At 40.6% G+C, this 24,822-nt stretch overlaps 1 protein-coding gene across 1 annotated transcript; it reads right to left on the minus strand.

Annotated features, from left to right (window-relative positions):
• Window positions 1-632: 632 nt before the first annotated feature.
• On the minus strand, window positions 633-20,578 carry LOC117491065 (small glutamine-rich tetratricopeptide repeat-containing protein alpha-like). Its single transcript, XM_034140907.1, has 12 exons — window positions 20,444-20,578; window positions 16,903-17,049; window positions 13,692-13,795; window positions 13,474-13,576; window positions 13,275-13,374; window positions 11,763-11,867; window positions 10,934-11,069; window positions 10,791-10,853; window positions 9,127-9,164; window positions 8,581-9,039; window positions 8,158-8,281; window positions 633-1,124 (listed from the first exon to the last, which is right to left on the minus strand). The coding sequence occupies exons 2-11, from the start codon at window positions 17,000-17,002 to the stop codon at window positions 8,170-8,172; spliced, it is 1,320 nt and encodes a 439-aa protein (XP_033996798.1). The 5' UTR covers window positions 17,003-17,049; window positions 20,444-20,578; the 3' UTR covers window positions 633-1,124; window positions 8,158-8,169.
• Window positions 20,579-24,822: the final 4,244 nt, after the last annotated feature.

A 24,822-nucleotide genomic window follows, 5' to 3' on the forward strand; every position in this document is an offset into this window, starting at 1 on the left:
TTTAGTGTTACTTTTTACGATTTAAGTCTTGGTTTCTCAAGTTTCATGTCTGTAACAATTGTACACGCATGATCCGTAATGACAGGAAAACAAAGATACTGCCTTATATTAAAGGTCACACATAAAACAGGTTGGGAATGTGGATTTTCTTAAGGAATAAAAAAAAGCATAGTCCTAAAAAAAGATAATTTGTGCTGCTGAAATTCTATTTTTTGTTCTGTAAATTAATTCAAGAGTTGTTAAACATCCTCCTTCCTCCTTTGCTTTGTTCGAAATGAAATGAATGAAATCGGATATACAAAAAATGGTTTCTCTTGTCTAATTTGTGTATATTAAGGTTTATTAAAAATAACATAAGTATATACATTTATTGTTTTATACTAAACCTTTTAACGCCACTAAAATGAATCAAATCTAACAATCTGATAGGAGGAATCCCTTTTCAATACAGATGCCGAGAGCAAGAGAAGCTGTATTAGACCAGCTGCCATGGAGTTACAGACACTGTTGGGATCTTTAACCAAATTACTGCATTTACTTTTTGCCAAAACAATTTTAGTGTGGATTCCACGAGATAGTGAAGCAGTATTCCGGTAAAGCTAGTGCTGAGGAAAACAGACGTCAGACGGGAGGAGGGTGTAAAATGTTGAGATGTTCTTTTTTTTTTTTTTTATTGTCAGACTGTTTGAACAGCTCTCTGCCTCTTCACAACTCAACCTGCCACACACACTAAATTAACCCTAATTTCTCTCTCACACACACACACATTCAGATCTATCGATAAACAAAGTACTGGACAAAGACATTGAAAGTTACACTGTGTAGTTTAAGAAGACATTTTAAGCTTCAGTTCAAACTCTGCTGTTTAACATCCTTTTCCCTGTTAGATCATTATTTTTCATTAGAATTCTTCAGTATTTCTTGACAAAATAGAGTCAAAATGTTCTTCCTAAACACAACAGAGCCGCAGGAAGTGGGGGTTTGACGGCTCCTAAATAAAGCGGGAGCTCCTCCTCCTCTCGTGCAGTGATGGGGGGAGGGGGGGGAACTTCCTTTTAGTCCTTCGAGTTATAAATGATCCAAATGAGCTCTTCTCCTTCTCCACACACACAAACCTGGCCAACCTGAAACAGAGACAGGAAGTGAAATGTTAACTGCCAAAAGAGTAAAACAGGAGGTCGTCTGTGAGCCCACTTTGATACAGAAATGTGGTCTTTTAATCAAGATGTATTACTTTATTATCACACTTTGAGTGGTGTCGATACTAAATCAGATCCCACTGGGAAAAAAGCTCGAGCAGAGCATCATAAAATGTCAAAGTAAAAATATATGCAGTGAAAAACATTATTAGATTGGAAACAAAAACAACATTGTCCGAAGCTGGTCAGTAGGATGTTTTTATTAAATCAGATAATGAAAGAACTAGGGCTGTCAGTCGATTAAAATATTTAATCGCGATTAATCGCATGATTGTCCATAGTTAATCGCGATTAATCGCACATTTTTTATCTGTTCTAAATGTACCTTAGAGGGATATTTTTCACGTTTTTAATACTCTTATCAACATATGAGTGGACAAATATGCTTTATATGTTTGTTTATTATCATTTGAACAATGACAAATATTCTCATGAATATTAAACACAACAACCTCTGAACATTACAAATATTCGCCTCAATTCAACCTGGAACCTCTCTCATACAATAATACTGTGTGTGTGTGTGTGTGTGTGTGTGTGTGTGTGTGTGTGTGTGTGTGTGTGTGTGTGTGTGTGTGTGTGTGTGTGTGTGTGTAGAGACACTGTAATGGATCGTTGGAGCTATGTGCGGCTCAAGGCATATATGCTCGAACGTGTGCTGCCTGGACGCTGCAATCATGTAGCGCGTACTATCCGTGCTGAGTGTGCTGACTTTTCGTACAATGTCCCACTGTCTGGCTACCTGCATAAGTGCTCGGCGCAGTTGTCGGCGAAATGTCGCTCCTCTGTTTTCATTGAAACAGCTCCTTATATCCGTTAGCGCAGCTAGCTAGCACCAGATGCTAACAACACGTAAGGTGTGCCTCGCTCGCGCCACACATACACACACCCTCCCGGTCCTCCCGATGGCCAGTCCGGGCCTGCCGGTGAGCGTGGAAGTGTGGTCTGCCACAAGCGGGCGGCAGGAGCGGGGCTGTCAGCATCAGTTTGTAGATGGTATTTTAAACTCGATGCGCTCTGAAACTACGGGGCGGCCGAGGACAAAAAATACACATGCGTTAATCGCGTTAAAATAATTAGTGGCGTTAATTTTTTTTTGCGTTATTAACGCGTTAACTTGACAGCCCTACTGATAATCAATCTTCATATTTATGTAAATAACGGAGATTTCATATTAGCTGCTACGAGAGTGTATGACAGCTTCCGGTTTTGGGCATTCTGGCTACGCATCACTCATTCACCAATGGGTAATGTTTAGATGGATTTTAGGAACTTCCCCTCGATTCTATTGGCTCTATTGGTTAAAAAGAGGTGTCAATCATCAAAATCGACCAAGGGGGGCCATAGATATGGAAAATGCACCCAAATGACCCCAGAAGTGTTTTTCTTTTCTAAATCTCTCTAAAAAAGGTCAAATGTCACTTGTTTTGCATCAATCTTGATACAGGGTACTTATTATATGTTATAGTTTGGATTCCTAAAGCTTTTAGTCTACCTTACCATCATTCAAAGGTGGTTTTCACTATACAGTAAGTAATGTTTTTTTTTTTGGACGGACACTATCATTTATATTTTTTTTCTATGTTCAATCTGAATTTACTTTAAAATTAAAAAAATCTATATTGATTCTGACTTTTCTACATCCAACTCACAGGTTTATCATTGCTTTGAGAAAAAAGATTATTAATTTACCCCTTTTTAGAAGTGAAGATATAGTCATTTGTTCTGGGAATGTCATTTTCGTTTTTGACAAATGTTATGATGGATTATCAGTAATCATTTCAAAGTGACAGACACATTGGATTAACCTTCAGCAGCGTTTTATGCGTTTTAATGCCATTGAACACAACTTTTGATCAGAAAACAGAAAAGGTAAGACGTATTGGCCGTTTTGGCTCCGTAAAGCTACGTTGTGTGTTGTCTGGTTTTGCCTTCGCTGCCCTGAGTTCTGGTCGCACATGCGGCTTTCACACCAGCGCTTTTCCCTTTCTAGCTCCTAGCTAGAGCTTTTCTGGTTCAGCTCCGGTTTCCCTTTTCAGCTCCCGCTCTGTTCACACCGCCCAGAGCTGCCGCTGCTGCGTCATGACGTCACCGTTTACATCGCTGATTTTCTCCCCAACGGAGCTCACAACAACAACAACAACGGGGGGGACTGCGTCGGGTCGATGATCGTGTTGCTTTTAATCATACGAAGCCAGATTAAATTAAATAACGACTTCTCCAACCTTATACTTTTCTCCAGAGTGCCGTGGTTCATTGCTTATTAATGTGTTTCAGCGGCATTTAGCGACCGCTGCAGTGCTGGCTGCTCTTCCACGGGAGTTTATTCTCCCGTTAGCTCCGGGTTAGCTCACACGGCTCTAAAGTATTCACTGTCTGACTGTCACACAAGCAGCTGATACATATCCCCAGTTCCCCTTAAGTGAATGTGTGTCAGTCTGAATTGACGCTGTTTGGCATCACAACGCTGTTATGAAAGTTTCTCTGGTATAACATGGGTGATGTTAGCATAGCAACCGAAGCTAAACTGACTACTTGCTAAGCCGTTTTCTACAGGCACATTTTACCGGCGTATTTTTCATTATGATTCTACTTGTGATAGTCGGACATGACAACCTGTGCAGCCCATGTATTGATTCCATCCGATAGCTGCTATAATAACAAACAAAACGTCTGCCTGCTCTCCACAATGATCAATAACAGAGAACGGATGGTCAAAGTAAGGTACAAATAAACAGAATCACACGAAGCCTGGTAAAATGTGTGGTAAGTGTGTGGTTGCCTTCTAGTCACTTTGCTCAGCACTACTGCTTGTAGGCAGGCATGACGAGACTCTTCAGTCGACCCATGTTCAGGGGAGGTGGGTTTAGTTTCCTGCACGCCTCGACGTAAGCGACACCGCGTCATAGCTCCGAAGCTCTTGCCTCTAGACCAGGGGTGGGCAATTATTTTTTACAAGGGGCCACTTCAGAAACTCGAGCTGTGTTGGGGGGCCGAATCAAAAATAAGTTTAACTTAATTCTGCTCAATATACCAATACTGAAAAGGTGTTTTACAGTATGTTAAAGATAAGAAATGAATCAGCTTTATACAAAAAGAAATGAGTGCTTTTGACTTTTGTTTTTCAGTTAATTTTACTTGTTCAGTGAGAAAAATCCAGTCTGTCTTGGGCTTGAACAAGTGCACGGAAATCTGGTTCAATGTCTGAGGTGGATATGCGAAGGACAGCTGAGAGGTGATCATCAGTGATAGAGGATCTGTATCTGGATTTGTTGAACTTCATCACTGAGAATGTCTGTTCACATATGTAGGTAGATCCAAAGAGGACCCTCATCTTCTGAGCATGTCTCCTGATGTGTGGAAAGTTCTCCTCTTTCAGGGAAGCGTAAAACTCAGGCAGTGAGACTGACCTAAAGTGCTCTGACAGAAGTGTGTCAGACTGCAGGTCAATGAGTTCAAGCTGAACATCACTGGGTGCATCATCCACATGGCATGTAAATGGGGAAAATATCATGTTCATTTCATTCTCAACTGTTTTGAAGTCTTTAAATCGCCTTGAAAACTCACCATGCAGTGCTTCTAACATGGATGAGTACCTCTGGAGGTGATCAGCTTATGGTGTGGCTTCCTTCAGTGTTGGCAAGTGCGTGAGAATGTTGTCCTCCATTTGGCTTGAGAGAAGCTGCAGCTTTCTCATGAAAGCCTTCACTGCACTGTACATGTCATGCACAAAAAGGCCCTTGCCTTGCAGTTTGACATTTAGTTCACTCATTAGTGCAGTCACATCTACAGCAAAACCAAGGTCTGCCTTCCAGTCTGCATCTGAAAGCTGTGGGATGTCGTTTCCTTTCTTCACACAGAAGTCTTGAATCTCTTCTCTCAGGTCCCATACTCTTTTCAGCACTTTGCCCAGGCTGAGCCACCTGACAGCTGCATGGTAGGGTATGTCACGATGTTCAGTCTCACTTTCCTCCAAAAGTGCAACAAACTGTCTGTGATTCAATGCTCTTGCCCTGATGAAGTTAACTATTTTAGTTACAACATCAACAACATGGTTAATTTTTAACACTGACTTACACAACACTTCCTGATGTATAATACAATGCAAAAATACCTATTTCTGCTCAGGGTTAATTTCTGTCACTTTATCCTGCATTCTCTTCAATAGTCCAACATTTTTCCCTGTCAGATTTGGACAACCATCCGTTGTCACGCCTGCCAGCTTGTCCCATTTCAGTCCCAACTTTTCCACACATGCATTTACCTCCGTGAACAAATCACTCCCTGTTGTTGTACCTTTCATTGACTGCCAGCTCCTCCGTGATTTTGAAGTCTGTAGTTATCCCACGTAGGAAGATGAGTAGCTGGGCAGTGTCACGTACATCGCAGCTCTCATCCAAAGCCAAGGAAAAAAAGTCAAAGTTGACCGCTCTGTTCTGCAGCTGAAGCTCCAGATTTCCCGCGATGTCCTCAATTCTCCTCGTAACAGTGCGTCGGGAGAGCGGCACTTTCAAACACTCCTTAATGAACTCTCCCTCCGAAAACGGTTTACTTTTAAGACATAACTCGTCTTGACAGCTGCATCTCTGGATGTGGAATGTTTTGTGAAAATGTGTTGTTGGCTTTGCAGCTTAGCTAGCAAAGCATCCGACCCCTTTGCCTGCTCTTCCTCAGACAGGTTCTTGTATTTATCTGCGTGTTTGGTAGCATAGTGGCGACTCAAATTGTACTCCTTGAACACAGCGACCTGCGCACCACAAACTAAACACACAGCTTTACCTTTCACTTCTGTAAATAAATACTTAGCGGTCCATGTCTTGTTGAAAACGCGGCATTCAGTATCGATCTTTCTTTTTTTGCCCTTAGCGGACATTTCGAGGACTAGCCGGCCAGCATCACTCGTAGCTGTTCACGGCATGCGCGTTTACGTAAATAAATAAAAAAAACAGCAGCTTCCTTTTCAAAATAAAAGCAACACAGTTAGAAAAGTATTTACGCCATGCAAGCAATACAGCTGTGTTGCTTTTATTTTGAAAAGGTTGCTGTTTTTTTTTCATTATGTTATAATTTATGATCAACCTCACACGGGCCGGCCAAGGCCGGCCAACGGGCCGGATGTGGCCCGCGGGCCGTAAAATGCCCACCCCTGCTCTAGACCGACAATTTTTTGGAGCTGGAAGTGAACCGCATTCCGGAGCTATGAGGCGGCAACGCTGCGGTGTGAACAGGAAAAACCGATACTTTTCAGGCTCCAGCTCCGAGCCGGAGCTGAAAAAGCACCGGTGTGAAAGGGGCAACAGTGATTATACTTATACCTCTATAATCTGTGGAATCTCAGCTTTCATTTGATATCTTGTTTGTGCAGATCCGATAAGTAATACAATATTTGTACCGTGAGTTCTGTGCGTTAGCATTTTTTCGCTTAGTGCTAAGAGGCTTGGTATTACCCTTGTGTTTCGTTTAGCTAAAAATGGTTCATATCGTCAGTTAGCGGGTATGACACATTAATAGGTTGTTAAATGTTAAGAAGCCCTGAGACACAATTTCGTGAAAAAAAAGCCTGTCGGGCTTAACAGGTTAAACGGTCCAAAACCCCTGGTTACTGCAGTTATTTACGCCCCCCCCCCAAACCAACCCTGCTTTCTCCTCTGACCTGTCTGGCCATGGTGGTGAGTGCATTACTTATTGTTTTCTTTGAAACAATGAGTGCATTACTTATTGTTTTCTTTGAAACAATTGTACTTGCTAACTCCAGGTCTTTCTGAAGACCCTTGGCTCTTGGACAACTCTTCTGATCATAATTTTCACTTCTCTGTCAGAAACCTTGCGAGGAGCACCTGGTCGTGGATGGTTTATGGTGAAATGATGTTCTTTCCACTTCCGGATTATGGCCCCAACAGTGGTCACTGGAACATTCAGAAGTTCAGAAATCCTTCTGTAACCAATGCCATCAGTGTGTTTTGCAACTAAAAGGTTCCGAAGGTCTTGAGAGCACTCTTTGCTTTTCCCCACCATGAGAGCTTTCTTGTGTGACTCCTTGGTAATGAGACTTCTTTTTGTAGGCCATCAGTTGGGACTGAACCAGCTGATATTAATTTGTATTACCAAGGGACAGGATTGCTTTCTGATTACTGATATATTTCAGCAGGTGTCTTGGCTTTACATGCCTTCTTGAACCTCCCTTTCTTCATGTGTTCAATACTTTTGATTTGTGTCATTCCATTTTATTACACGTAACTTAATTTATGGTCATCCATGGTTTAAACTATTTACATGTGTGAAGTGCATGGGTTGTTAGCGACATCTGGCACCTTCAGAGATCTATTTACTGAGAAGAATTGTGACGTGTTCAATACTTATTTTAGCCACTGTATCTATGGGACTTTTTACATTGTGAAAATCAACTTGTTTTTAATGATCAGCTAACATATACTGATAGTAAGATCATATCAGCACCGGTCCATTGACGCAACATAACGGAATAAATAGGGGGATTTTTAGAGAATATCTAATCACTTTAAAGAGACAATACTTTAAAGCCTTTGTTTTTTTAGCTGCCGTTGCCTTTCTCTTGAAGGTTAATTATCTGGTTTTCCTTCAATTTATGTAGCTTCATCATTCATGATACTTTGGTCTTAGAGCAAAATTATTCCATTTCTTTGGCTATTCCCTGAACTTTGTATCATATAGATATGATTCTTAGTACTCAACACCATCTAGCAGTCAAACATTGTTGATACAGCACTACATGCATCTGTCTACTTTGCATAATATATTTGCAGATTTTCTAAACTTTTTGTCCCATTTCCTCTTTAGGTAATACATTCATGTAACTTTCTCTAAAGAAATACAGATAATTTTGAGCCTCATTACCACATTAAAACATATTTTCCGTATTGGTACATAGTGAATGTCAAAGTGATTTGAGATGGAAACAGTATAGAGTGAGTGTATTTACTGTGTATGAGTGTCATGGCTGCTCCTCGTTTCCAGCACTGGGTGTTCGGTTGCGGATTTGACTCCTCAGCTGTTCGATGAGTTCAGGGTTCTGCTGCTGCATCTGCTGAGCAAACTGCTGACCTCTGCAAGAAACAAACAACACAAACACATCAACCTCCTAAAAAGTCTTCAGCACTGTGTGGCTCTGACAGTGAAACCATCATGCTGCAAGTGTGTGTGATTTTGACTCGATATATGAAACTGATCATGTTGAATTTGAATGATCGGTAAACTTATGTTTCTCTTTATTAGGTCTTAAATGCAACTCAAATGAAATTCCTTTTCAGTAGTCCATGTGTGTCCAGAGAATACATTTGTTTCTTAGAGCTCGTGGTAAGAAATAATAAAACTGTCAGTATGGACCTTCTGCTAAATTACTTACGCCTGGATTAGTCCTGATAAATCTCCCGCACCAGCAGCAGGTCCGGGTGGTGCTGCACTTCCTCCAAGTCCCCCTAGTCCCCCTAGTCCTCCCAGACCTCCCGGCATGCCTCCCGGCATTCCTCCCGGCATGCCTCCCGACATTCCTCCCGGCATGCCTCCCGACATTCCTCCCGGCATGCCTCCCGACATTCCTCCCGGCATGCCTCCCGACATGCCTCCCGGCATGCCTCCCGGCATTCCTCCCGGCATTCCTCCCGGCATGCCTCCCGGCATGCCTCCCGGCATTCCTCCCGGCATGCCTCCCGGCATGCCTCCCGGCATGCCTCCCGACATGCCTCCCGACATGCCTCCCGACATGCCTCCCGACATGCCTCCCGACATTCCTCCTGCTCCTCCTGGCATTCCAGCACCTCCTCCTGGCATCCCACCATACGCTCCTGACATCATCCCTGACATCCTGATGGAGAGAGAACAGATTGGAAGTTACCCTCAACAAAAACCAGAAGGGAAAAAACAGACGGAGAGAAACTGAAAATCCACTTACAGCTGCTGCACCTGAGGATTGTTCATCAGAGAGGACGCCTGCAGGGAGACAGAAGTTTACATATTCATTCTGAGCAGAGTTCCAACAGGTACAGGAAGGATTACCAAAAGAAAACCTTAGAATCAGTAAAAATCAAATGTATTATTATAAGAGTAAAGTCTGACCCACACTGGGACTTACAGATACAGTAGCCTTCGTTTTATTATGGTTTGTGTTTTTAAACAACGATCCTTTATATTTGGTTATTAATGAGTTTTGGTACATTTTGAAAAATAAACGTAACACCATACATCTCAGAATTTACCAAGATTCATTAAATTGAGTTTTCAGCTGTTCGCCTTTGAAACTGCCGTGTTAAAGGCTCTGAATCCTTTCACTTGAAACCAAACAGAGGAGCGACTTCACACCGTCAAATGTAAGGTGAACGCCATAGTTTGCTGGCTGTTTTTTTTATTACTATTATTATTATCTGGATTGAAAAATCTGGGGTGGCTGTGGCTCAGGAGGTGGATGGTCCTCGTCTAACCCGAAGGTCTGTGGTTCAATTTCCAAGCCCTGCTCTATCAACCATCAAAAGTAGTGGGCTATTTAGAAATATTGGGTTCATGCTTGACTTTGGGACCCAGTAGTGAAGAATCTCTCTGACGGATTAGTAATCTGCAGTGTTTAACACCTTTGAGAAGAACCCGCTAAAAGGTTTAGCACTTGTTTCCTAAGTGAAAAGGAAAATAAAAGTGGTGTAATATGTGGAGATTATCTGACTGAAATAAACATATAGGTAACTAGGGCTGCCCTCGACGAAAGATTTTCTAATCGACCAATAGTCCTCAATTCAGGCGAAAAGTCGACTAATCGGTGCACATTTATGATTATTAATATTATTGTTTATTTTGTATTTCTCCCAAAATGGTATCAGTTTCAAAGGCTGATAAAGAACGTTATTATAAGAGCATGGTACATTGTGCTTCACATAAAACAAAGCAGTAATGAACCTTTGAAATATAGATTCAATGTTACACTTAGAAAGCGCATGAGTCACAGCGCAACGCACGGTCGGAGTGTCCGCCCGTCAGCGGTATAAACAGCAGAAGCTCCGGTCAGGATTCTTAATGTGTGTCGGAGCATGCAGCGAGTACACACACTAAGCATTTAGTTCTAGTTTCTATAATTCATATCTGAATATAACAACCCAATAAATACTACACAGGAAACGGAAACACCGAGAGATATGCGCGTCGTCAAATATCCGTCCGCACATTAAACCCTCATCATGAAACGAAAGCTAGCATTTTCTGGGGCTAATAGACTAATGAAAAATTCGTTGACAAATACTTTTTTCGCCAACTAACGCTAAGTCGACTAATTGGGGGCAGCTCTATAAGATGAACATTCGTTAGCCACAGAGTTTATTTTCTGCAATCACCAACATCCAGTGGAGAACTCTCATTGCTTTTTGCCCAGGGAGCACTCGTGATGCAAACTTCTGGGTCGGCCTACTAAAATAGCTTATCACTGCACCCCTCATTTATACATAACAACTATGAGAAAGAACATTCTAATCTATATAAATTACAGACTAATCCACGGGCTGATTTAGGTAACCTTTGTTTATGTAGGACTGGACAGATGAAGGCAGTCCAGAAACAGACAGAGTGAGCTCTCACCATGTTCATGAAGCCGGGGTTACCGAGCAGACCGGCCAGATCCACTCCACCCATCGCTGCTGTCTGAGAGAGAGAGGGGGGGGGGTGAGTACACGCATGTCCCTGCATATCTGCTCTGTATAAAACGTCTTCTCTGTTCTTACTGGACTGGACGTTTCCATCTTCTCCTCTGCGATCTTCAGGTTGGTTTTGTAGGTGTCGTTGTCAGGGTCGAGCTCCAGAGCTTTCTTGTAGTAAGTCCCTGCTTCTGTGTGTTTGTTGAGGCTGGCCAGAGCCAAACTGAAAAACAAAGAACACACCAGGATTTCCATCAGAACCTTAAAAAAAAGAATGAATCAATCATTTTGCTCAAATAGAGTGGTGCAGAGAGGATGCAGTTTAGTGGGCCGACCCGGAAGTTAACATTGCAAAGGCTCCCTGAAACAAAGCATTAATGGGATTTCTCCAGTTTATAGCAGAAAACGTGCTCTGTGGGAAACAAACATTGATGATACATATAGGTTTTGTTCAGTAGGATAATCTCCACATATTAATTAAATTATATATTTCCTGCAAAACAAATAATCTTGATAGCTAATCTTGATAGGTTCAAGGTTCTTTATTGTCAATCTGACATAGTTACAGAGTAATTATGTAGTTGAAAATCTTATGTCACAAGCTTCTATTAACCACAGTCCTTATTTCAGGCATCTAACCAGAAACACATTCAAAAATCAGTCGCAACAAGTGACCCAAAGTGCTTGATTGCTAACTAATTTCCGGGTTTTAGGACTCATCCCTGCACCACCTGCACGCAGTTGAAAGATCTGAAGTTGATATTATCTTTCATCTATTACAGCTGCTACAGCTACAAAACGAGATTCACAGTCAGCAGAGGGAACAAGCCTGACAAATGCTGCTGCATTTCAGTAGAAAGCTGTAATACAGTGAGTTTATTCAGAAGGCAGCAGCTGAGACCGAGCCTGGTCTTACCCCATCCTCCCGTAGGCTTTGCTGTAGTTTGGGTCGATGCTGATGGCCTGCTCACAGTCCTGCACCGCTCCAGCATAGTTCCCTACTTTACTGTATGCTGCAGCCCTGAGCACACAAAAAAACTTCACGTCAACTCTTCAACTTTGAGTTCAGGTCAAGATAATTCCAGGATAAGCCTGGTTGGTAGGGATGGGTATCGTTAGGATTTTATCGATACCGGTATTTTTCGATACTCTTATCGATACTTTTCAATAATTTGGTGCTCAAAATTATAGACATGATTAAAAGATGTGAAGATTAAACAGTCATTTTATTGTAATTTATTTTTTATTTAATGTAACTTTTTCAATGTCATACCAAGCAGGTATGAGTGTGTTTGACAGTGTGTCTCTGGAAGGGGGGCGGTAATTAGGGGCCGTTCATAAATCCATGTAAACTTGACCATTATTCAGTTGAAACGAGACGCTGCGTGCACACCTCCTAAACCGGAAGCTCCGGTCGGCTAACCATTATAATCAGTTTATTGCGTTTATTATTTATAATTGTAATGATGGATTATCAGTAATCATTTTAAAGTTACACAGAGACATTGGATTAACTGTTTTTATGCCCTTGAACAGAACTTTTGATCACAAATCAGCAAAGGTAAGACAATTATCATCATGGCTACGTAAACTGAAGATGTTTTCTTGCTCTTTCTTGGCTGCTAGTTCAGTGAGTTTTGGTCGTACAGTGATGAGACTTACACCAATAGGCGCATTCACACCGCAGTACTTTTCCCACAAAGGTTCATGAGAACTTAGTTCTCATGAACGTCATTTCTTCTTCTTCTGCTTTGGGTTTACTGGCAGGCCGCAAAGTCACCCGACTTCGGGATACTGCCACCCGAAGTCCCCGGCCGGAAGTCCCCGGAGTTGGGGACTGGCTTCAGTAGAAGCTGCTGGGACTCCCAGCAGCTTCTACTGAAGCCTTCAGAGTAAATCGCCAGAACGCCGACACCTCCTCATCTCCCATGTTTTCTTTTGTGTTGCCATAAGTTAGTCTCTCTGCGTTTCTGCGCTGGGCTAATGCTAATGCTAATAATGCTAATGCGAGGATAATAAAATGGCGGCTGCACAATACTTTTTTGGAGTTTTAATGGGCGTGGTTTGCATTCCGTTTTAGGATTTTGATCTAAACATTTAAACACCGTAAATCTAAGCAGTATCTGATATTATTATAACAAACATATTGTAAAATTGATTTTAACATGTATAATTACATTACGTTTCTAAACATGATTATCTAAATTGTATGCTATATTATAATTTTACAACACCACATGTTGGAGGTGATTATTGAACAGCACTACATCTTAGTTACTTTGCACATTCTGATAAATAATACAAAATATAGCCTTGTCAGAAAAAAATATGTAATGTATTATAATGATAATAAGATTCGTATAATAAGAAAATGTATGAGCTACCAGTCAGAATATAAACTTTTAGGGAGACCTGACGGGACACTGACCTGTTGCAGTAATAGACGGCGTTCTGAGGGTTGATGGCGATGGCCTTTGAGTAAAACTCAACAGCAGCTCCGTAGTTCTCCACTTTCATTTGGTCGTTACCTGCAGTTCAAAACACATCACCTGATTGTAAATAAAATATAGAAAATAAATCCCAAATAACGGCAGTGAAGAGGAGATCCTTCCTTATTGTCGTCTCACCATCAGTTTTGAGCACCTCTGCCTCTTCTCTCTGATCCTCGGTGATGGAGTTAGGAGGTTGTTGAGGAGCGGTGTTGTTGTTGACCTGCGACTCAACCGGAAGCTGCAACAAACAAACTGTGAGACTGACATCCCTGCCTCGAAATACTCAACCTGATTTGATCTTTATTAACAGATATTTATATTTCACATGTGAAAAGTCACACAATCTGCTTTACCCCGGCTGTGGCTGAGGCGAAGATCTCCGGTAACGTCATGGGGACAGCGAGGGTATGGTCGTCAGTTGAAACTTCAAACGCTGTCTCCAAACACTGAACAGCAACTGCAGAAGGGCAAACTCACTTTATAAACAATCTGATAAAACAACATAAAACTACTACTAAGTAGTGTTAATTTCGTTGACTAAAACTATGACGAAATATGTTCGTCAACGACCTTTTTTTCCATGACTAAAACGAGACGATGATGAGAATTCACCGACGGCAGTAAACAATAACTGTAACGAAATCAACATGCAATATCGTTGACGAAAAGTGACGAGACGAAAATGTAGTTTACTAAATAAAAACTATGCCAAAATCTCTCTTTACTTTCGTTGACGAAAAATGAGACGACGAAATATTATCAAAGATAACGTTACATCTCTGATAGTCAGTTTTTCTCCCAGCAGTTCCATTTCCGGTGCTGCGGCTGGGTGCAGCTGTGTGTCTGTGCTGCGCGCGGCGGTACATTTGAATTACACCGGGCAGCGGCACACTGTGAACTGTCAGGAAGACTCGGGTCTAACTCATGGTCTAACTAACCTTATTTAACAGAAAATAAAATGGCAACAACAGGGCTTGGGAGCAGTGGTCGCACTCGCGTTAACCGAATACCCCCCCCCCCGTCAGCGTGAGTGAGTGACGAGTTGTGTACAGACTCGACGGGTAATAATGGATTATGACGGAAATGTTAGGATCCTGTCCGTCAAAATGACTGACAACGAAAAAGTCTAACGCCACCACTGCTTGCGAGAAAGAAACGATGTGATATTTGGGCCCATTTTCGCTACAATGAGGCGGAGAAAAAAAGCGAATGCATTGTTTTATCAGAAGGGAAGCAATGTAGCCTTAACACAGCTGGTAACAACACCACAAACCTGACCAGATACTCTCTGCAAAGCTGCATTCTTAATCATTCAACCTGTGTTTTTCATCAAATAAGGACAAGATATAATCTTATTATTAAATAAATTTGACTAAAATGACAAATTATTGGTTTTGGCTAGACTAGTTTGACTGAAATGTTCTATATAATCTGATGACTAAAAAAGACTCAACAGTTTTCATTGACAAAAAGTAGACTAAAATAATTAGTTTTCTTTGACTAAAATAAGACTAAAATGCTCAGACTTTTAGTCGACTAAAACTTGACTAAATAAAAACAGGATGAAGGTGACTAAATATGACTAAAACTAAAAAGGAAATTTAACACAGGACTATGACTAAAACTAAATAAAAAAATAGCTGACGAAATTAACACTACTACTAAGTGGTGTTGATCATCACTATTTTACATCTCATATCTGGGTTTTTGGGGAAAGCAACATCATTTGTATTACAACAATTATAACAGTAAGATATGTCAAGTTATTTAGTCTCTTATCCTTAAATATTAGGGATGTTAAGATTCACCGATTCGCATCGGTGCACCGGCATAAACGTTCAAGATGCGAGTGCACCGGTTGAAAGAGTGCACATCGGCTACAGTTTGGGTTGAACTCGCGATGCATCGATTGTAGCGTCTTTGCATCGGTAAAAAAACGATTCATTCATATTATATCCTCTCATCTTGTCAGCACTCAGCAGAGACGATCTTTGATCTTTACTTCGCCACTACGGAGGCCGAGAGTCTCAGTTATCAACACACATGGAAGTCGAGGAGAAAGAGAAAGACAGCGCACCGAAAAATACCTACAAATCAAACGTTTGGCAACACTTCGGATTTTTCAAGAAAGACGGACAACTTGAAAAATCGCTCGCAATTTGTAAACGATGCCGTGCGGCTTTAAAGTACACAAGTAGTACGCGGAACTTAGCGACGCACATAGAGGCAGCATGGGGTCTGCGGCTGAAAAGAGAAACCTGAAAGTAAGACATATGAGTTAAATCACTCGGTGAGGTGTTCCGTCAGTGAGAGTGGTGTTTAGTTTACAGCAGCCTGTGACTGCCAATAATAGTTTACATGTCTTCCTTACAATTGTAAGCAGTTATGAAATACCTGTTTGTGAAAGGTTATTTTCTTTATTGTTCCTATAGAAACCACTGCTTTCTGCTCACTGGTGAGTTAGCCTATGAATGAGTGTTAAGCACATCAGGCTGGCAGTTGTATGTGCATTGCACTATGGTAGTTGTTATTTGCACATTGTTAATCATGGGCAATGCATCCTTAAATTGTTTAACTGTGAGGTGTTATAACATTGAACTGTACTCTGGAGACAGAGAACACTACTACACTTGTGAAAAGGCCAGTTTGTGAAAGGTCCAAGTGTTTTGTTTTTTTAAGGTAAAAAATAAACAGCATGATGGGATATGCAGTACTAGTAGAGAGAAGCAAATATGTGAAGCACTTTTTTGTTAATGTATGATTTGCTGCAAACTAGGAATAAAACAAAATCCTCTGTCGTACCATATTGAATTGTATCATTATTTTGCATCGTGTTGAATCACATCGTATCGCCCCGTATCGCATAATGTTGAATCAAATCGTATCGAACTGTATCGCAACAGGGGTGAATCGTATCGTATCGCATCGCCTGGTGTTTCAAAGGTATCGTTAATGTATCGTATCGTTGGTAGCGTATCGAGATGCGCATCGTATCGGCCTCAGTGATGGAGATGCACATCCCTATTAAATATACATTATCTGCCGATAAATAGTCAGATCATATACTTATATTTACCTGAAAGTTGTTGGATATGCTTCTGACATTAAATGAACAACTAAGATACAACATAATATGTAATGTATATCATTTAATAATATATCGTATTTTATTTAGCTACTTAAACCAAATACTGACAGTCCTGATTGAAAACTAGAGGGTTTAAAATCTTAAATGATTGATGATATGAATGAAAGTACAATGTGACTCCTGGAATTGACAGGACATCCTACAGAGAAGATGTCTCACTCTCCTGCAAGTTTTTGAACTAGAGAAACACTCAATCCACTCTGATTATAGCGTCACAGAGTGGAAATTCTTCACGATAAGTTATTTTTAAACATCTCTGCGGCTCGTACATCCAACATACTTGGAGTACACACATAATTTGAGAGGAAACATATCTAATTGTGATAGTATATCAAATAATATCATATATAATAATAATATAAAATGTTTTAGTCATGTATTCTACCCCTGGTTCTTGTTGTCTAAGGAGGACTCACCTTCCAGACTCTCCTGGGCCCCTGAGGACAGGTTCCCTGACTTGAGCTGATCATGGAGGAACTGGAGGATGGAGAAGGCGAGACGCTTGTTGTCTGTCATGGTGACGGAGGCTCAGACCTCTCTGTGGTCACTGAGGGAGAGAGACCCTGGGAATAAGGACAAGGACAATATTCACCAGTTAGTCAAGTTGTGATTATATTAATAATGGCGCGTTTCCACTACAGCGCGGAGCACGGTTTAAGAGGGCTGTGACGTCAGCGGCCCGTCTTTGGTTGCGTTTCCACTTGGCCTAGTACCGGCCGGCGGGTCCTAATTCACAGTTTTTCTGGCCTCATAAAATCGCGGGTCTAGGGCCAGAGACAACGAGGCTGAGTCGGGCTGAGTATGCTAAACTAGAGAGAGAATCGCTGGCAAGGGGGCTACAACTACAACAAGATGGACATATTTGACCGTGATTTAATTGTAATACACGTTTCAAAATGATGCCGAAGTAACAACATACTGATACCGGTTAGTAAAAACCATGAATTAATGCTTTGACAAGTCTGCAGACAGACGGCAGGCGAAAAACCTTTTAAAATGTTTGTTTTCTAAATGGAGATTGGCTAAGCTAACGCAGTATATGCTCCGACCGTCCACACTCACAACAACGGCCTATACAGACATAAATAAAGCAGCGACTGTACTCGCCATGACACAGGCAGTCTGTGGTGTGTACTTGTTTAACTTTTGTCTAGTTTCTGAACATATATGAGGAGCTGTGAGCTCTGAGTGCTAACAGCTAACGGCTGTGTTGTTTTTCTGAGGTTCTCATTGAAGATGCCGTCACGGCTCCGCCTACACTGCGTTACTATAGATACTGCCCCAGTTCCTAAACTGTAATGGAAATGCGCCATAAAGTGAGCCAGTCCTAACGAGGCCCAGCCATACCGAGCGGGGCCGAGCGAGGCCATGTAGTGGAAACGCGCCATAAATGTCATGAAGAGGGGAAAAAACACAGTATTATATGTATGATTTATAAACTTAGTTTTCAATTAGATGTAACTGCTTCCTGTTACAGAGTACATTAACTAGTATACATGTTTCCCACAGATCTGAAATATACTTGGGGGGGGGGGGGGGGGGGGGGGGCGGTAAGGGGAGGTGACGTGCAACAACAACATTAACCTTTCTGTTGGTCGCTTGTGAGCAGACCCTTCACGCGATGGCAGAGCGAACAGGTACAGCCAGGGCCGGACCGAGACACTAAGTCAGGCCGGAAATTATACACCCAGCCAGGCCACTACCAGTTTTTGTGCCATTTTGTTGGATTTATTTGTCAATATTCACAGCATTGCTGCGAACGCAGTAGTTTAAATCTACTACCCACAAATAAATATATGGACATGGACATGGGTTACTATTTAAATAAAATGGTAAATGTATTTAGGAACCTGTCCATGTGATTTTAAGTGGGGGTGGACCTCAAATTCTCTAGGGGGGTCCGGGGGCATGCTCCCCCGGTAAGATTTTTTAAAATGTTGGAGTTATATGCATCAATCTGGTGCACTTTGAGGGGAAAATAAAGAGACTAGATCTATGAAAACACCTATATGAAACAGAACTGTATACATTTCAATAATCATAAAATCATGGCCATAACCAATAACATACCATATCCAATATGAAAAAACACTGAAACTTGTTTATTTATTTTTGGTTCATTTATAGTTGTGAGTGTGTCTGTGCTCCTGAATCAGCCTCACCTGTCTCCCTCCTCTCCCCCCTGCTCCTCTTTGAGGCAGCAGCAAAGACTAGTTTTAGCTCTCAACAAGTTTTAAAAGTGTATCTTACCTTTTTTCACCTAGTTAACTTTTTATTCATGCATATTTGACTAATCACTCGCCCCTCAAATGGAAATATGTGTTTACATAAATGGTGACAAAACCGTTTGAGAACCACTGAGAACTTAGACTAAGTTAACTATCTAAACACTCAGAGAGTCCTTTACCTCACCTGAGCTGTAGTTATCCCGAGCTTGAATGACATACAGAGACCAATCGAGGGCTTTGATGTATGATCTGTATGACAGTGGCCATGTCGGCAGGCCACATCATGTAGACAGCCAGTCACCCTGTGTGAGGCAGACCCACATTTGCGCAGCGTTGCGTTCACAATACATTAAAACAAAAAGGGTCGCGAAATATACCTGGGCGGCCGTTAATATACCTGGGCGGCCCGCCCAAGTAAAGTCTATGTGTGGGAAACCCCGAGTACTTGGGAAATATAAAATAAGTATATAAATAATAGAAACTAATGACATTTTGGCCATCAATAATACCTGGTTCTCACAGGACAGCAACGCTACTAACCTTCTATAATATGTTGTAGGTTAAATTCTAAAAACGTATATAAAGAAGTTAAAGTTACCACAGCATCATACATCTGCAGAAGTAAAATACAAAAAACGAATGAATGCAGCAGTTATATCAACCGAAAAACGTAGGACTTATGGTATAAGTGGAGTACTTTCCCTGTTACAGGTACTTGAACTGCAGTAAAAGATCCCCACCGACTCCACACACACACACACACACACACACACACACACACACACACACACACACACACACACACACACACACACACACACACACACACACACACACACACACACACACACACACACACACACACACACACACACACACACACACACACACACACACACACACACACACACACACACACACACACACACACACTAGATTAAGCTCCCCCTTTAGCATTAGCTTTTAGAATTGTCTAGAAACTCGGTCTAAGTATAATCGGTTCGACTGTTTAAGTAATGCTAACACTAGCCATCTTGGTAACGTTAAATGAATCATGTGAACAACTAAAAGCCACCTAGCAAACAGCTGAGTGTAGGTCAGATATAAGAAGCCAATATTGAAAAGGAATTTTGAACTTGGATTTTCCATAAACAAAAGTAAGAAGGTTAGCTGCAGTTAGTCTGCTAGGATTTGGTTAACTAGATCACAATTGCTTGTAAAATAAAGTTTTACCAATACAGGATATCATTCAAGCAGTTTAACTCTAGGAGAGGAGGTGTAGAAATGAGCACAGTTATTATGGGTGGAAGCCTCCAGCTTCAAGGTATACTCGACATGTTGACAGGTAGTCACCGGGAAGATGAGCAAACTCATTACTGTTTCATTTACAGCAGTCGCTTTATAACTCCTACTAAGTCGCTATTTTAAGTTGTACTTATTTGGTGTTAGTAACATATGCCAAATTACACAGTGTTTTGACAGCTCATTGTATGTTTCAACGTCTGTTCTAATAGGTGTATGGTTTTACGAAGAAGCAAGACCCTGTTATTTTTCCAGAGTATTCTAAGGGTTTGGCGTGACATGGTCTCCTTCCTATAACGACACGATGCTAAGTAGCTAGCGACCTAGCTTATTAGATTCCGTTGACTCCAGCGGTGCTGTCCTATTTGTTTGAAGCCCGGCATGCTGCCTGGTATAACATGAGGACACAGTAGTGGGTTTTTCCTACCAGTTGTCTCTATGGTTCAGTTGTAGATTAGCCCGAATAAGGATGAATTCACGTTAGCTCCGATCCTTCGAGTATTCGTAGCCGTCATTCAGCTAGCTAATTAGCTTGGCTTGGAGTTATGTCGTCATGCGTAGGCGCCGGTGTGGTGTCATTCGTTTCCGGCGTCAGATCCATGCCAAGCCGGTTTCTACATTTTTAAATTCAAGATTTAAATTTGAAGTGGAACTATGTTCTTTTTGTAATTTATCTGATGAATCGACCAAGGTACGTTTTAACCGTTTGTTTTTTAGTTCTAATTGAAACTAATAATAAAACAGAAACGGGTCGTTTTTTTGTTTTTCAATTTTGCCCCAAAACCAAAAAACGGAAATTCAGCTGTTTTTTTCGTTTTTCTGTTCTTACTGTTAAAACAAGTATGTCAATGCTTCGTTTCCATAGGTGGGTGGGTCTCCAGTGCCTCCTTGCTTCTGATTGGCTAGTTTGCCCTATGCTTGCGCTGTACTCTTCAAAATAAAGGTTCATACTCTTTACCTAGACAGTGCAGTGCGTGTTTGCACGAATATACATTGAATATATGGTAACATGCAAAACATACAGAAGACAGTCTGCCCGTTTGTGGGTGCGTATGTGTTTGCGCGTCTGTCGGTCTGTTGGTCTGTCTGTCTGTCTGTCTCGCGATCTGTCTATCTGGCTGTCTGTCTTGCACTGTCAGCCATGAATCCCTATCTTATAAATAAAGTATGAGTACCTCTCTGTTTGATGTTACTGACACTGCTGAATTGATGCGGCCGTATTTCCCGTTTGCGTGGTCAAGTCAGCATCGAGGTTTTTTTCTTCAAATCTATATTAAAATAGCTTGGAGGTTGAGGATTGATAAATACTATTTAGAGTACTTTTACTGTGTACTCTGTCAAACTCCCCTCTTGAGTACAATAATGCATGTTTTCTGCTATCTTTGATGAGAGATAAAATGATGTTCTGCCATCAATTCTTAATGAGAGTGATAGCCTACTGTTTGACTCAGTATACTAATTTAACTACACCAACAAGTACTTTTTCAGGTATTCCCCCCCTTAGTACAAGAATGCATCTTAAATAAAAATGTGTCATTAGACTTATATTGTTGGACAGAGTATTTTAAGAGGATATGGTAGACATGATATCAGCACTACTTCCAGTCAGTACTCCAGCAGCAGCTTTTACCCCTTGGGAAATCTTCAGAGAATATCCTGCATAGCTGGTCTATCCTTCAGCAAAGTGACACACCCTGTCACTCTTGTTGGCCTCTTATGATGATGCTGTCTTAACCTTTAACAGCCAGCGCCACCATTTGGTAGAGCACATTTTGTGTTTTGATATCTTGTTGAAAAATAAATAAAAAGTGTAACTCCATCTGATTCAGCCAGCTCTATCGTTTTGGTTGACATGTTATGCACAAAACAACCTCTAGATGTCACTGTGGTTCGAACAGAAAGGCCTTCAGCTAGCTTCCACTGAGAAAGTTGGCATGCTAAAAATCACTCCTGAAGAAATCACTCTTTTTGGTCAACTTTTGTAAGGTAACCATATCATTTTTGACATATTTTAGTGTCAGAGCACTTACTGAACAGAATTATATAACTTGATGCACAAAACATTTTTGTAACAAGGGTGTAATTACTTTTTTGAAAATATGCTCAACCAACTGGTCGAATTGGCCTTTTATGGTAAACTAGCAATATGACTTTTTCAGAGTTTCAGAGATGTTTTCCAATAAAATATGGTAAATAAATGGCTAGATTCATGGTAATATTACTAAATCTAGTACTGCCTTATGAGTCTCAGAGTGAAAGAGCGATAATAATTTATATAGCACCTTTCATGCATGAAATGCAGCCCAAAGTTGCACACAGATGAGCAAGTTAGGCCAACACAGGATATAGACATTTGCTGTTTGGCCAGTTGTTTGTTGTTAGGCCAAACTTTTTATAATGAAAAACACTTTCCATTACTTTTTTCCATTTCTTTTTTGTTTTACAATAATAATTTATAATTTTTGATGAATATGTCTGGTTGTATATATTGCTCATCTTCCATAAAAGAAAAAAATGTATTTGAGTTTGTGTTTTATTTGAGTTTGATGCATACAAATACTGTACTATATGATGATTGTTGACCAGCTCAACAATTAAAGGGTTAAAATATGATTATTTCTCTGCCCCTAGTTCGTTCCTCGCAGATTCTTCAGTCTCATCAGCCTCATCTTTCCATCTGTCCCAGTCAACGCATCAGCCTCCAGCACACTTTCAGTGTCTGACTCCATAGAGATATTGTCCTGATGCTGTACAAGGGTGATGCCCCATGATCAAAAAATGACCCCTGTAGAGTCTGAGTGCCACTGACCTCTACATGTCACTTGTTAGTTGCTTTTACCTTAAAGCGACTACACTCAATACTGTGGACAATCCTCACAGGAGCTATTTGGGGTGAAGCCCAGGGACACAACGACATGCTGACTGCAGTGGGGATTGAACCAGTGCCCCCCTGATCCGAAGATCAACGCACGATCAGCCACAGCCTCCCTAGCCATATTATGTTTGTCATTAATAACCCCTTATAACAATTTTCTTTCCTTTCTTCTCTTTTCTCTTCTCTTGACTGAATTAAAAAGTCCAGTCTTTAAGTAATATTTCAAGTCCTTTTCCTGCACCTTTTTAAGGCTATATGTTTGCAATATGTATTCAAAGGTCACTTATTTAAATAAATCAATATCTGAGGTTAGCAAACAGATACTGCCTTTATCTAGAGAGCCAATGACACCCATGAAGAATTGCAAATCTTTTCATCTGCTGTATTAATAAAATTGCCATGTGTTTTCAAATTGAAAATAAGGCACTGTCAGCCCAGAACATTATACAAAATATATATATATTTTAAAAAGGGACCTGTAAGGCTTAATCAATGTTATATATATAGATCTTTATATAATATCAATATTATAATAAACTTCAACCAAAGTCAATTTCAGGAGTGGTGTTTGACACAGTTTACGTTCAATTTCAACTATTCAACCTTTTTAAATAATTTACTTTAATTTAGAAAAGGTTTTTCTGAGAAAAATGTACTAACAAATTGAAAAATACAAGTTTAATAGGACAATGTGGATTTATTTTCTCTCACCTTGTAATTACACAATCAAATAATCTATAATACGGCTTTGGACTTCACTCACCAAAAAACATTTGTTTTTATGTTTTGCATTTGTACTATTTTGTAGTCAATTTGGACAAATATCTTTCGAACTCAAAATATCCTATGATTGCATATGGTGTGAATATGTATACCCTGCTCACTCCGTATTATTTTAGGTACAATTTATATTTTAAATGTAATGAAAAAGCCAACTCAATAGTGTGTTAAAAATAGACTTTAGGATATTGTAAAACAAAAAACTGCTATATAATGTATTCTTAACCCTCCTTTATCTTCACATTTGCTTTACACCCTCTATCCTTGGTGGTCATTTTGACCCCAGGAGTTTAAAGCTCAAGAAAATGATCATATTCAAAATTGTTACCAAAATGTACATTTCAAGTACTTTATGTTTCTTAGTTGACTATCTAAATATCCATTTAAATAAAACACTACTAGCCATTTTCATTACATTAGCAGCACTAAACTTACCCTGTTTTTCACGTGGGGAGCGGGACCAAGATAACTTTCCATTTTTGGAAAGTAATGTTTCTGCTTGTGTTTGACAGGAGCATCTGCATGGGGTATTCAGGGTGGACCATTTGACAGAGGATTTCTCTGAAAGTACAACATAAAAGTATTTTATAGTCTTTGCGCTAGTAGTCTAACTACTGAGTCCAAAATGATCAGTCTTCGAACTTAAAAGTATTTGTATTGCTCGTCACATATAGCAGCAAGACAGGATAGCCGCGTTCACACCAAGTACTTTCCTGTTTTGTTTTGTTTTGTTGTACCATGGAGGGGACTTTGACAGGAGAGTATCAAGAACTACAGTACAAGTATTTCATAGTATTTGGGATAGTTGTAACTACAACTGATTCCAACTTCATCAGTCTTATGAAAAACGTATGGCCAAAAATAATGTTATCGCTCATCAAAGATAGCAGAAGCTTGTCATTTTTGCACTGTGTAAAGGCAAAGAGTTAGAACCTTTATTTTGAAGAGTACAGCGCAAGCATAGGGCAAACTAGCCAATCAGAAGCAAGGAGGCACTGGAGACCCACCCACCTATGGAAACGAAACATTGTGGTATACTTATTTTAACAGTAACGGACCGTCCACACAGCAGCGTTAAAAAATCTTGAAACGCTTCTGCCCATTCACTTTGAATGGGGTGACGTCACTTTGCCTCACTTTTCGCCGAACTG

This window comes from Trematomus bernacchii, unplaced genomic scaffold (genome assembly GCF_902827165.1).
Source record: "Trematomus bernacchii unplaced genomic scaffold, fTreBer1.1, whole genome shotgun sequence".
Lineage (NCBI taxonomy): Eukaryota > Metazoa > Chordata > Actinopteri > Perciformes > Nototheniidae > Trematomus > Trematomus bernacchii.